Source organism: Mustela nivalis, assembly GCF_964662115.1.
Source record: "Mustela nivalis genome assembly, chromosome: 3".
Classification (NCBI taxonomy): domain Eukaryota; kingdom Metazoa; phylum Chordata; class Mammalia; order Carnivora; family Mustelidae; genus Mustela; species Mustela nivalis.
Genome location: NC_139022.1, coordinates 76,895,180 through 76,910,229, shown reverse-complemented (window position 1 = coordinate 76,910,229; position 15,050 = coordinate 76,895,180). Strand labels below are relative to the sequence as shown.

The following is a 15,050-nucleotide window of genomic DNA, read 5'->3' as shown; positions in this document are numbered from 1 at the left end:
TTCAAATGATATTGAAAAAAAGCCTGAGATTTTTATGCTTTTCAAATGGGGGGCATGGATTAGGATAATTCAGAAATACTATTTTAAACTCTTAAATATTAAAGACATGACTTTTCTGGAACCACTAAATGTTTTGTTAAAAAAAAATTACATCAATCAAAAATCACTAATTTAGAGGAAAGAACTTAAGGGTCCATGTTTCTGACCTGTCTTCATGGACATATCATTTCACTTGATAAATAATGATTGTTTTCATTTTATAATTTAAACAATGACTCAAAGAGCAGACCACAAGAAAATCAGTTATTGCCTCCTGCTTACTTTGGGTTTTAAATTAACCACTCTGAACTACAGGTAAATACAAATTATTAGTCCAGTTTAGACTGCATAAGCATTTTCATTTGCACAAGAACTCACTTTTATATGTGTGACAGTTGGAAATGACATCACAGGTAAATGACCTGTTAGAAAGTGTATTAACTCAGGAGTCAAAAACCCAGGTCCAAGTCCTGGCTCCAACATTAACTATGTCGCTTTGCCAAGTAACATGACCTTTCTGGACCTTGGTCTCCACAGTGGAAAATGAGTGACTTGTTATCTCAAATATCCCTTTTGACTGCACTACTCTGAGCCTAAGTTGTAACAAAGAAAAAAAAAAAATATATATATATATACACACACACACATACATATGTGTATATATATACACACACTCATATATACATATATATATACATGTGTGTGTATATATATGAGAAATATATTTAATAATGTTCTGAAAGGAAAAAGGTTAAATATTTTTTAAAGACTTATTTATTTATTTATTTATTTGAGAGAGAGAGAGAGCACACATGCACGAGAGAGAGCATGAGTAGTGTGAGGGGCAGAGGGAGAAGCAGACTCCCTACTAAGCAGGGAGCCTGATGCAGGGCTTGATCCCAGGACCCTGAGATCATGACCCGAACCAGAGGCAGCTGCTTAACCAACTGAGCCACCCAGGCACCCTGATTAGCATTTCTGATTAGGTTGGAGTCAACCTAATCAGAAATGGGTGAGAGAGAACACAAATGATTAACTCTGCCCCCAAAAGCAAACTGAGAACAAAAAGGATGTTCACAAATTTCCACACTAGACTTTGATTATTAGTGTAAATAAAGAGCGAACACAGAAGAGAAAAAGCAGTATAATTAACAAAACATGATCTGCAATAGAAGAAAACAGGGTGACGAGAACACCAACTTTCCATGCGTCACCAAGGGCAGAGTGGTATCACATGCCAAAAGCAAAGTGATGGAGGCAGGGCTTTGTAGCTTAGAAACAGACAAAATGTCCATCTCGGGAACATTACAGTATCGCCCAACAATGTGCATAGTGTAAAACTTTACTCTATGGTCACATGTCTGGCCACCTGAAAGAACCCATTAATTTAAAAAATATATATATTATATATAACGCTTACCTGCAGCATTCACAACTCTATTCGCTCTCATAGATCCCTGTGGTGTTTCAACATCCCACGTTCCATCAGACCTGGGTTTCAGAGAAGTCACCGGGGCGGGATATTTTAGAAGGGCACCATATTTCCTAGCCCCAGCAGCTAGGGCCATAGTTAGAGAGTAAGGATCAATGTGACCATCTCCAGGATTATACAGTCCAGCTAAAACCTAAATTAATCATAAAAGAGTCAATACTAAACAAAAACTTACCCATTATTCAGTGTAACTGTATCCTGCCAGGAAATGTTTAGTAAAACTGGACTTTAAAAGGGCATCATGGCATCAGATTGATCAGTCTGTCCTTCCTTTTCCTTTATCAAAGCTCAGGCAGGGGCAGGACTCACACTGAGTGTTAAGTAGACACGCTCTTTGAAAGAGGCTTGCAACTGTCTCCAACATCCATTCTCTCCCCTGCCCCCCACAGTAATGGAAATTGAATGTTTATTTAGAAACACAGCCACCGAGAACAATTTCCAATAGTTGGCAGTTACTAGTTCCAGCTGGTAGCTAGAAGGATTACTAAGTTTTGGTCAGTGAAATACAAATGCAAGTGTCATGTGGCAGCTTTCATGAATCATTTTTTTAGAAAACACTGGCATGGGGCACCTAGGTGGCTCAGTCAGTTAATTGTCTGACTCTTGATCTCAACTGAGGTGTTGATCTCAGTCAGGGTCTTGAGTTCAAGCCACGAGTTGGACTCCACAATGGGCATGAAGTCTACTTAAACAAACAAACAAACAAACAAACAAAAACCAAAACCACTACCATTTACCCTTTGTCCCTTCTTTGTCCTTCCTCCTTCCTATTGTCTGGAATGCAGAACATGATGGCTAAAGCTCTAGCTGCTGCCATCTTGGACTAAAAACAGAAGAGACACACCCTAGGAATGACAGAGCAATGATCTAGAAGACAACTGGGCTCCTGAAATCTTCATGGAAAATAGTCACCGTTCAAATCCTGGACTGCCTAAATGAAAGAGAAACTTCTGTCGTGTTTAAGCATTACCATTTTAGTTTCTGACATTTGCAATCAATCTGATACTAATTGGTCAATTATTTATATTTCATTGTTCAATACTATTAACAACTTCACATGTTAAATGCATATAGGTGTCAGGAAAATGTATACTTGACTTAGTCATTCAACAACTAATGCTTGAATATCTATGTTGCGGTAGGCCATCAGGCTAGGTACCATGGGGAAACAAAGAAGAATGACAGTCTGATGAACCAAGTTGATAGAGGAACACTGTGCAGTATTATATTTAGGTCTCATTCATTCAGTAGAAATCTACTAAGTACCCAATACGATCAAAGAGCTTTTGTCAACTGTCTTCTGCATCTATTGAAATGATCATGTGTTTTTGTACTTTATTCTATTAATGTGACACATTACACTGATTGATTTTCAAGTGTTACTTTTTAAAGATTTTATTTATTTATCAGAGACAGAGAGACAGAGAGAGCACAAGCTGGGGGAGGGGCAGGCAGAGAGAGAAGCAGACTCTATGCTGAGCAGGGAGCCGATGTAGGACTCGATCCCAGGACCCTGGGATCATGACCTGAGTGGAAGCCAGATGCTTCACCCACTGAGTCACCCAGGTGTCCCAGATTTTCAGAAGTTAAATCAACCCTGAATCCCTGGCACAAATTCCACCTGGTCATACTGCATTATTCTTTTTATATATTGCTAAATTCGGTTTGCTAGTTAAGGATTTTTGCACCAATATTCACATAATTCACCTGCCTTTCTTTTCTTGTGATGTCTTTGTCTGGTTTTGGTATCATGGCAATACTGGCCTCTTAGAATCAGTTGGGGAAGTGTTCTCTTCTATTTTTGGAAAAGTTTATGAAGGATTAGTATTAATTCTTCTTTAAATGTCTGGTAGAATTTACCAGTGAAGCCGTCTGGGCCCAGTCTTTTCTTTGTAGGCAGCTTTTGATTACTAATCCAATCTCTTTTTACAGTTTTAGTCCAAGAGACTTATTTTGATTTTAATGGAATTCATATCACTGTAGACTTCCAAATGTCACGTTGGTGTTTTATAATGGATATGTCTCACTGCAATAATCCCATTATCTATTTGATTTGGCACCCTGCCCCCAGATGCAGAGAATACTCTTCCCACATGTTTCCATTGCCTAATACCTTTGAGAAAACTCTGTGAGGGTGGGGACTTCCAGTAAAGCATTCCAACAGTAACATATAAACAGATAATATGCATAACCTTACAGTGATGCAATTTCCATGCAGACAGTGCAACTCAGTCTGTCACCACACTGTCATCACACAAAACTACAGACAAGAGAATGCCTATACATCTAAACGTCTATAGGCTCCCGAGGGCAAACAGCCCCTCACCCAGATCAATGATACAAAGTGCCACCCCAGTTCAGTTCAGGTCCTGCTGTAGTCTCTAAGGAGGACCATACGCTCCTCCTTCTCTCACCAGCCCCACCTGGTGGTAAACTTGAATAGCGTGCACAATGGAGACAGAACCTGGCTTCAGGTCTCTGCTCTTTCTAGCCGGATGAGCCTGAGTCCATTAGGTAAATGATCTTTTTTTTTTTTTTTTTAAGATTTTATTTATTTATTTGACAGACAGAGATCACAAGTAGCCAGAGAGGGAGGCAGAGAGAGAAGAAGGGAAGCAGGCCCCCTGCTGAGCAGAAAGCCGGACGTGGGACTCGATCCCAGGACCCTGAGATCATGACCTGAGCCGAAGGCAGTGGCTCAACCCACTGAGCCACCCAGGCGCCCCTTAGGTAAATGATCTTAACTGCAATTTCCTATGCAGTAATAATATATATTGTATAACATTATTGTGAAAATTAAGTAAAATTATGCATATAAAGGGCCTAGCATAGTAGCTGGTATGTAAATCTATGCTGCAGTATTGTATAGTGTTAGTCATGCTTGTTATCCAAATGGGATTATTGCTTAGCCAAAAAAAAAAAAAAAAAAAGCCACTAAATTCCCAAGTGGATTTTCTCAGCCAAGTTTGGTTAAAACCAGATCAATACCTGACATAGAACTTGTTGGGAGTACAGTTAAGACCTTGGTAATATTTGTGAAGCAACATAGAATGGCACTTCTAAGTTTGATTTTGTAAAAAGTTTTAATAAGACAGCCTGTCAAATGCATATTTATCATACCAGATAATTATTCTCTCTGCGGTTCTCAAACAGAAGTTTATGTATGGAAACCCTGAGATCTGGGGAACACAGTAATAGAAAGGTAATAAAAATGCCTCCTCGGTTGTCACAGGTGGAAAACTAATACATTTTTTCATTATGCTTTTATATTTCATTTAGCATACATAATAGCTCACCTATTACGTACCCAGATTCCAGTGTTTATCATCTGATTTTGCCATTCCAAATGTGTGCGCAAAGCTTTTCTACCTTTAATAAACTTCTCAAAGTAAATTTTTATAATCCTAATTCAAGTCAACAAATGGTGAAAATAAATACCTTATTCATGTTGAGTAAAGGGAACATCTCTTGAATTTTTTCAGGCCCAATAATATACTGTTCTGTTGCATGCCAGCCAGTCCGAGTCATCTGATATTTAAATTCATCGACCCTTACGGGAGTTGTGGCAATTCTGATACTACCTGGCTGATGGAATCCCACCACCTGTGACAAACATGGCAATAGAAACACATAAGTAAATCGTTATTTGGCATTCAAACATGGTTCCTCTGCAGCACAATAAAAATGCGAGCATACATTGGGCGCCTGGGTTAAGCCGCTGCCTTCGGCTCAGGTCACGATCTCAGGGTCCTGGGATCAAGTCCCGCATCGGGCTCTCTGCTCAACAGGGAGCCTGCTTCCTCCTCTTTCTTTCTCTGCCTACTTGTGATCTCTCTCTGTCAAATAAATAAATAAAATCTTTAAAAAAAAAATGCGAGCATACAAAAAAGAGATTTACCCTATGGTGCAAGAGATAACTATGTAAAATCTTTGTGTCTTACAAGAAGACATTCACGCAGCAACTACTTACTCACTGGCTCCTCTGTGTCCGACCCTATGGTAAGCCCCAGAGATGCTGCTGTGAACAGGAGGCAAAGAGCCTGCAGGCAAGGCGCTTACAGTCTGCGGGTGAAAGGCAGACAGCTGAAAGCATAATTACAATAACATGGGATAGTGTTCATGGAAGAGGAAAAGAAAACCCTGTGAAAACGAGAAAGACAAAGGATCTAAGGAAAGATTATGCTGAGTGAAATAAGACAAGCAGAGAGAGTCAAGTATCATATGGCTTCACTTACTTGTGGAACATAAGGGATAACATGGAAAACATTGGGAGATGGAGAGGAGAAGTGAGATGGTGGAAATCGGAGGGGGAGACGAACCACGAGAGACTGTGGACTCCGAGAAACAAACTGAGGGTTTTGGAGGGGTCTGGGGTGGGGGGTTAGGTGAGCTGGTGGTGGGTATTTTGAAGGGCACGTATTGCACTGAGCACTAGGTGTGGTCCATAAACAATGAATTTTGGAACACTGAAAAGAAATAAAATTAAATTTAAAACAAAAGGAATATAAAGAATCAGAATGTTGCAGTGTTGAGCTAAGCATGAATGGAAACACACATTTATTTGACATTCGCTGAAGTCCTTCAGTTGGCCAAGCACTCAGCTGGGCGTTGGGTTACAGAGATCAAAGATGGATTCCTTGCCCTCAAGTTTCTCATAGTCCCTAGGAAGACCAAACAGTAAAGCAACTACCACAACAGAGAAAGAGAGAGAGAGATTGATTTGTGATTTGTGTTATAAGAATGCTACATGTTAGGGTGCCTGGAAGCCTCAGTCAGTTCAGCATCTGCCTTTGGCTCAGGTCATGATCCCAGGGTCCTGGGATAGAGTCTCTCTGCTGTCTCTTTGCTCAGCTGAGAGGCTCCTTCTCCCTCTCCTTCTACCTGCTGCTCCCCTGCTTGTGAGCTCACTCTCTTTCTGTCAAATAAATAAATAAAATCTTTAAAAAAAATAAAAGAATGTTATATATTGTTAGAACCAAAAGATGTTGCCTCAGCAGGCCTGACTGGTGGATGTGGAAAGTCAAGGACAGCTTCTCGAGGGGGATGACCTTGGGGAAGGGTGGAGAGTGAATACTGAGATGGGATCTGAGAAGATGTTGTTTCAGGCTGAGAGCCCAGCACATTTCAAAAATATATGTAATTAAGAATAGCTGAAGCATATGAACATAGCAAAGAGTGGCAAAAGAAAATGCCGGAAAGCAGGCAGGGCTCAGCTGATAAAGATTCTCCTCCTTTGGCCTTTGGCCTACAAGCTGTGGGGAGCCATTTGATAGTTTCAGGCAAGGAAAATAACATGAAAAATTTAAGTAAGTTCCTATCTTAGCCTACAGATAGTTTTTGCCGGCCACTTTATTTTAAGAGCTCTAATAAGTATGAGAAGAGATAAAAATAAAAGGGAAGGGTAGAGTACTTTTCAAAACTGTGTGACAATCTGGCAGGCATTGCCTTCGGCTCCTTTGTAATCCAGTTGCTGAAACGCTCCGATTTCTTAGTTTCTAGATATAGTAACTGACTAAAGATATTTTTGAAAGCTTCTTTGTATGATTTCCTCATTTAAAAAAAAAATCAAGAAGAGTGGTTAACTACATGGGAAATGTACTTCAGAAAATTAAATGGATAGTAAAGCACACTTGGGATTCTTATCTGAAACACCCATCAGATTTCTCTACCATGTGAAACATTTCACATGCTATTAATGTCACTACACAGAGCTTTAATGACGGTATGTCCAACTTCTTCAGAAATCCTATGTATTTCTGAGAAATCGACCTAAAAGACAATTTCAAGTTACATGCATTTACCTGTCCAGTTTCTTCTTCCAATTTCTCATAAAGTTTGATGCTATCATAATGTATCTTCTTCAAGTTTATTCCAGGATGAAAGTAAGTTGTTAGACCTGCCTTGAAAGAGGAAAGGAAAGAAAATACTAAATAAAAAAAAAAAATAATAACATTCTCTAAAATGTTTTCTTATTTGAGTAGACTGACATACAGTGTTACACCAGTTTCATGTGTAACATAGGGATTCAACAACTCGATACTATGCTATGTTCATCACAAGTGTAGCTCCCATCTGTCACCATATACCACGATTACAATACCACTGACTATATTCCCTATGCAGTACCTTTTACCCCACCTCTTATTCCATAATCTGGAAGCTTCTATCTCTCACTTTCTTTAATCCCTTTTGCCTATCCCCCTCGCCCTCCACTCCACTCCTTTCTGGAAACCAACAGTTTGTTTTGTGTATTTATGAATCTGTTTCTTCTTTTTGTTTGTTTATTCATTTTTTTTCTAGATTCTACATTAAGTGAAACCATATGCTATCTGTCTTTCTCCATCTGACTTACTTCACTTAGTATAATACCCTCCAGGTCCATTCACATTGACAGAAATGAAGATTTCATCCCTTTTTATGGCTGCTTAATATTCCGCTGTATAAAAGATTTTTTTAAAAGATTTTAAAAAGATAAAAAGATTTTATAAAAGATTTATGCTGTGTAAAAGATCTTTATCCTTTTATCTGGGTTGCTTCCATAACTGGGATATTGCAAATAATGCTGTTTTCTATTGTGGCTGCACCAATTTACACTCCCTCCAACAGTGCACAAGGGTTCTTTTTCATCAACATCCTTGCCAACAACATTTTCTACGTTTAAGTAGTTTATCTGTTAAGCAGGACTTTATTACTGGCAAGAAACCAGGAGGCGCCAGCCATTCTTTTGGGATCAGAACACATCAGTTCCAGCTTAAGCAGAGCTGGGCATAAGACTCATGGGCAATTTGAACTATGTAGGTAATGGGAAGTCAGGCAATGAACATAAATGGCAAGTCCCTAAAAGTTACTATGGAAAGAATGTTCATAGGTTCATAAAGGGGATGATTTAGATGAGAAGTTTAGGGATGTATGCTGTTAGGAAGAATATGCAGGGAGGGGTGGCATACAGTATGGACCCAAACCACAAATCCTGTGTTCCCATAAGGAGGAGGAGCATGGACCAGCAAAATTTTCCTTGACCCAATCCCCACCAATCTCTTAAATGGAATAGCCCTCCTGTTCTCTTTCCTGAAATTTCCAAAATTCAAGAATTGGAAAATTCCTGAGAATGAGAGCCTGGGTAGTTGGTGAAGAGACTTTTGTTGAAGCTTAACCTGTCTGATGAACACATAGATTGTACCCCACAAATATTTGCTGAATAAACACTTATGAATTACTCTCACAAAAAAAATATCTAAATAGTAGCATGCCAAAAACCCCTTTTATTAACTCTGGCAGATGCAATGTAGTATCCAAAAAAAGAATTCTAAGCAATTCTATGAAGCAGCTTCTCTAAATTAAGTATCTGGGGCCCCGTTTTGTTTTTTGCTTTTTTTTTTTTTTCCTTTTTGTGGTACATAAACAATGAATCTTGGAACATGGAACCCCATTTTGTAGCTAATTTATCCTGGAAAGCTCATCAGAACACAATCTGTTCCAAATAAAATCTGTTTGGGAGGATTTATAAGGTTCTTCTATGATAGTGGTAAATATTTAGTTCTCCCAAACTCAAAAGCATTCCATTTGAAGTTCCTCAGTGTCATCCTTTACGGATCAGAACCCTGGGGCTTCTGTCAGGTACTTGTTTAAGCATTTGGACACATGCACAGCATTTTTTTTTTTTTTTTTTTTAAAAGAAAAACCCTGACAGGGCTTAGAGGGAAGTGCGGGTTAGGCTCTTTCACTTTAAAATATCCCACTCTCCTTAGTATCAGTGTGCATATGAGCTTTTCTAGATCAATAATGGAGAATCCCTAGCCTTCAGGTGTCTGCTAGGCATGTCTTCCATATATCTCTCGTCAGTTAGGAAAAAAAATGATATTCACAAGCCCTGGTGTAGGGTTCCATTCACCATTTACTCAAGATCCTCTGAGCTTAACTTAAAATAAATCAGACCACCAGAAAATTGTCTATCTACACTATATCAATCCTCTTCCCTTCCCCAGAAAGCTATTTTAATAGAATTATGAATTAATCATCTTTTTAATTAAGTTTTTAAATTTTTTTATAAACATATAATGTATTTTTATCCCCGGGGTACAGGTCTGTGAATCACCAGGTTTACACACTTCACAGCACTCACCAAAGCACATACCCTCCCCAATGTCCATAACCCCACCACCCTCTCCCGACCCCCTTCCCCCCAGCAACCCTCAGTTTGTTTTGTGAGATTAAGAGTCTCTTATGGTTTGTCTCCCTCCCGATCCCATCTTGTTTCATTTATGAATTAATAATCTTTTATCTGAAAAAGTCACATGGGTTTGTTTTTGTAAAATTGTTATTTAAGACATTTAGCCCAATGAACTCTGTTTAGGGAACACTGTGTTTCTATTCTGGGCTTCAGAAAGAATATAGTAAATAGAAATTTTGAAGGGGAAAACATTGTGTTTTTTTAAGATTCATTTATTTGAGAGAAAGAAAGCACAAATTGGGGAGGGGCTGAGGGAGGGGGAGAAGCCGCTCCCTGCTGAGCCAGGAGCCATGCAGGAGTGGATCCCAGGACCCTGAGATCATGACCTGAGCTGAAATCAGACGCTTAACTGACTGTGCCACCCAGGTTCCCTGAACACACTGTTCTTATCCTTCAAGATTTTATAGCTTGACTGAAGTCGTGAAACTTTCATATATGAAACAATGAAATCAAGAGCATAGGATTAAATGCCAAAGCATTTCAAGAAAGACATAAGAACCAAGAGAAAAGCCTCAGACTCTTGTTAAGCCTCCAACTCTTGATTTCCGCTCAGGTCAGGATCTCAGGATCAAGTCAGGCTCCACACTCAGTGTGGTATCTTCTTTCTCTTGCTCTCTCTCTCTCTCACTCACTCTGACCCTCTCCAACCTCTAAAATAATTAAATAAATCTTAAAAAAAAAAAAAAAGAGAGAGAGAGAGAAGATACTAGAATGGTCACAAGTCTATAGGGAGAACAGGAAAGGGCCTACCTTTGATTTGAGGAAACAAAATTATTAAAAATCATTAAGAACTATAACTCTTTGAATGAAATTAGAATTATGAGTTCTTATTGATTAAACAAATAAATAAATACTCTGACAGGGAGAAGAAAAAGTTCTTCCTTACAGTAGGCTAACAATGAATGAGTAGGAAAGGAATGATGGCATTTGAGAAATCATCAATTATCTCTCAAGCTAGTGATGATCTTTCTCTAATAAGCCTGCCCTCTCTTTCACGAGCCTCTACAACCTCAAAAAAGCCCAGTGACTGACCTCAAGCCATTACATAAGCCAGGCGGTCCAGACACACACATGGATAAAAAAATTTAAACACAACACCCACTAAAATATGTGGATTTCCTTGTTCTCACATGACATATGAATAGTATTATTATTTGTTTTTTTTTTAAGTTTTGTTTTTGATTTTGACAGAGAGAAAGAACATACAAGCAGGGGGAGCAGGAGAAGCAGGCTCCCCATTGAGCAGGGAGCCTGATGCCAGGCTCAATCCTCAGACCCTGAGATCATGACCTGAGCCGAAGACAGATGCTTAATGACTGAGCCACCCAGGCACCCCGTATTACTATTTGTAACAGAAATCATAAAACATACAAAAACAACATGAAATGAGTTAAATATTTTAAATAATTTTATTTTGTTTATTGTGTAGAAAAGCTTATGAGTTTTTAAAATTTAGTTATGTAAATAAGCTTTCGTGCTTTTGAAGTTTATTATATAGAATTATAAAACAACTTAAATTATTATAATATATAATTACATATAAATGAAATTAAATATATAATATAGATATATAATTCTATATTATATATATTATATAGAACTATGTAAAGTTTATTATATAGAATAGCTTGAATAGTCAACTGATTTATTAAACTTTTACCAAAGCTATGTGAATAATGTGCTTTATTACTGAAATATATATAGGGTTAGCCTTGGTAAAGCAGCAACTTGAAGGCTTAATCCCAGGTTTCTTTTATTTTGAAACTGAATGGCTATGCTAGCTGGGTAAGCTAGCTATGAATGATACAAAGGTCTGAGCAATAAAAGGGCACTTTCTTGGCTGTACTCTGTGCATCCTGACCCCACCTCCTCCACCCCATCATCACCTACACAAACGTTTCTGTTGAAACTTGACTGACTAGTCACCTTTCATGTACTCTTGTCCAGCAGTTGTTTTATGAGCTAATTGGAAGTCACCGCATTTTTATATTTTAAATATATGGGTAAAGTCCCACTGAAACTCATCATTTGGAAAAATCTTAGATGTGTTGAAAAATTTATCTCTTGTATATATATATATGAGAGTTTTTCTAGATACATATCATTTTGGCCAGAAAAATCAAATAATAATGCCAACATTTCAAAACATCTCTTTTCAAAATGCTCTCTTCCCAAAAGGACTATTTTGCAGAAAACAGTTATTTCTCACTTAAAATATCATCTTTACTTTGAAAGGACAGCTTGCATTCTTTTTTTTTTTTTTTTAATGTGTATCTGCTACATGGAAATGACTGGCAGCCATTTTCATCACTACAAAGGTCACTAGATTTAGGACACTTGTCTTTTTGTAAAAGAAAAATTTGGGGGGCACCTGAGTGGCTCCGTGGGTTAAAGCCTCTGCCTTCAGCTCAGGTCATGATCCCAAGGTCCTGGGATGGAGCCCCACATGGGGATCTCTGCTCAGCAGGGAGCCTGCTTCTCCCCCCAACCCCCCACCTCCTCTCTCTGCCCGCCTCTCTGCCTACTTGTAATCTCTCTACTCTCTGTCAAATAAATAAATAAAAACTTTAAAAAGAAAAGAAAGAAAAATTTTGTTTCACAACCCTTTAAATTATTGTATGAGATGTGGTACAACACTTTCAAGTTCATTCCCTCTCCCTTTCATCACAAATTGTATTAGTTAAAGCCCTGTTTCCATTCAATTCATCACAACAGTGATTCTCTATAGCACCTGATCCACATTATGTCATGTAGACTAAAGAAAAACAAAGTATAGGGGTGCCTCCTTTATGGTGCCGACCTTGGAATCATACCCAGTATGTCACCCGCATCACAAGTGAAGGCTATTTGTAAAGACCAGTAAAGCTTAATTTCTTTGTTACATTTTTAGATGAAAATGAATAGAAAGTTCTAGTACTGTCTCCCTCCACCCCGAATGGATCACTGTGCATCTTTAGATCTTCAGTCCTCAGTTCTCCAGAATATTCACTTCGTCACCATCCCCAGGGACTTTCTCTCCTGGGCGCCCCATGCTCCAGAGCTGCTTCTCCCTCCATCCTCTCCCCTTTTCCCTCCATCCTACACGAAATGTTCTAAATTGGTAGTCGTGGCACCTGCTGACAAAGCATTCTTGTTAAAATACAGCAAAGCCTCAGGATTTGGGGATTTGTGACTCCATTTTTAATATTCATTTTGCAAGCTGTGCCTTCCTCCATAAGTATTTGATTCCTGCACTTTACAGATACGTTTAACCTTGAGCATGTGTCATGTTTCAGTGATGCTGCCTGGATTTTTGTAATCTGCCCCTTTAGCTGGCTCCGCAGCCTTCCACATTCCCAAATCTGCTCCAAATACTTCTCTGCGTTAAAAATTCCGAATATGTGGAACTTCTTCGTGTTGCTTTTTCCTTTATCCCCAGGGGGTCAAATAATCTGGCTCCTGATGCCTGAGTCCATGTTGAGCTCACACTGCCTGGGTCTTTTTTTTGTAAACTGTAGAGCATAAAGTAGGAGCATGCCTTTCCCACTCACTCTGGTATCTCTCTGGTTAAGGAGAAATTATTCTGCACAGTTAACATTTAACAAGAAGCTATCATCTTAAGAACTTTGCCCACGTCTCCTGAAAAAACTCAGGTTAGGAGTATGTTGCTTTTTTGAGTGTTCGTTTACCGGCTGTCTAAGAAGTAATAATGCAGGGAGTCCAATAATCTATTGTAAAACATGGGCCACATCAAATCAAACAAATATAAATGATAAATCTGTAATTAAAATACTGAAATACATGCCCTCCTTAACCATCCAGAAGTCTTAAAAGGGTGTAAGCCTCTCTCTCAGAATATCTCCATTTGCCTCAATTTCCCCCTGCCTACATGCCCTTACCTGGACAGCCTCACCACACCCTTGCTCACTTCTTCCCGGTCTGTGCTGAGGCATCACCTCCTCGAAGTAGCATCCTGACTCCTCCATCCCATTGTCCTTCATCCCCTTACCCCACCTTCCTCTTCTTCATGGCACTGATTACTCTCAAGCATTGCTTGTGTGTTCTCTGTCTGCCACACAGAATGTGGCTCTGCGGGTGCAGGCATTCATTTTTCCCTGTTGGGTCCTCATCTCCTAGAATAGGACTGGCCTGAACCCAATACAGGCTCTCAGCGACTAATGTTGAAAGAATGAGCAAATGGCCACTAAGGAGAAGTTACAGGAGAGCCACAGGAGACATGCAGGCTTCCTCCGGTATGACAATATGAAGTCACCTCGAAAAGTCTAGTTCAGGGAGGGGGGTAGAGCCAGGAGTGTTGGAGAGACCCTTCTCTCCAGGTAGGAGGAAGTGAGCGGAGGGACAAGAGCCAGTGTGCCTGCAAAGGCTCTGAAAGGGCACTGAGGGAGAACCAGGTGCCTGCACCTCCTGCTCAGACTGAAGGATGAGGGGATTGGAGGGAAAGGAGACAGGGGGAGAGGAGCTGGGCTTGGCACGACTTTTCCAGAAGTCTCCATCCATGAGTCTCCATCCACTATGCGATCACTGGGATGCTGGACCCAACTGGGCCTAAATCCGAGCTGCGCTCTCCCCTAATCTCAGCACGAGACAGGCAGCCCTTTCAGTACCTGACAACCCCCAAACCTAGAGCGGGTCCGAGATTCAAGAGTCCCCAAAAAGCAGGGTTCCCTCTTGTCTCAGCAGAGGAAAACTAGAGACACAAAGGGATGACGAGCCATAGCTAACACTGCTCAACCCTTTCTCCAAAAGAGATTTGTACTGACAGTCACCAAAACTTCCTCTCCCATCCTTAGCTGACTTCGGAAATCATTGGGATGACATACTGGTATGAGAGAAGTGTCAATCACTTCCTTTACCTGAGCAACTTTCCATTTCAGCCCAATTACTGTGTAGCACAGGAACAATTATGTATATCATTAAATACTTCGGATTGCCTGGGCTATGTGTCTATTTAGACAACACTTTTGAAAACAATGTCGTATGTTCCCAGCCCTCATAGTTCTCAACTTCATGAAGCCAAGCTGCGACTCGCAGTGTGGAATTAAAATCATACATAAAAGCAAAAGGACCACGAAACCCAGGTGAGGGGAGTTTAGGGAAAGGTCTCCTGCTATGTTTGAGATCAGGCAGCCAGGATCTTTCCACACAAAAGCTAACACTTGCTAAACATTTACCATGTGTTTAATAACTTTACACATATTAACTCAACCTTCGTCACAACCCTTTTGGGTAGGTGCTGTTGATGGCCCCTTTCTGCCCGGCAGGAATGGAAGCTTAAGTAACAGGTCCCAA

At 39.7% G+C, this 15,050-nt stretch overlaps 1 protein-coding gene across 1 annotated transcript in view; it reads right to left on the bottom strand.

Moving 5' to 3' along the window:
* The window catches only part of DMGDH (dimethylglycine dehydrogenase), a 65,892-nt gene that overhangs the window by 49,385 nt on the left and 1,457 nt on the right, over positions 1–15,050 (bottom strand). Inside the window, exons 3-5 of the mRNA XM_082724782.1 lie at positions 7,333–7,431; positions 4,970–5,134; positions 1,460–1,664 (exon numbers count right to left, since the gene is read on the bottom strand). Coding sequence (XP_082580908.1) covers positions 1,460–1,664; positions 4,970–5,134; positions 7,333–7,431 — 469 coding nt within the window. The remainder of the gene's footprint in view (positions 1–1,459; positions 1,665–4,969; positions 5,135–7,332; positions 7,432–15,050) is intronic.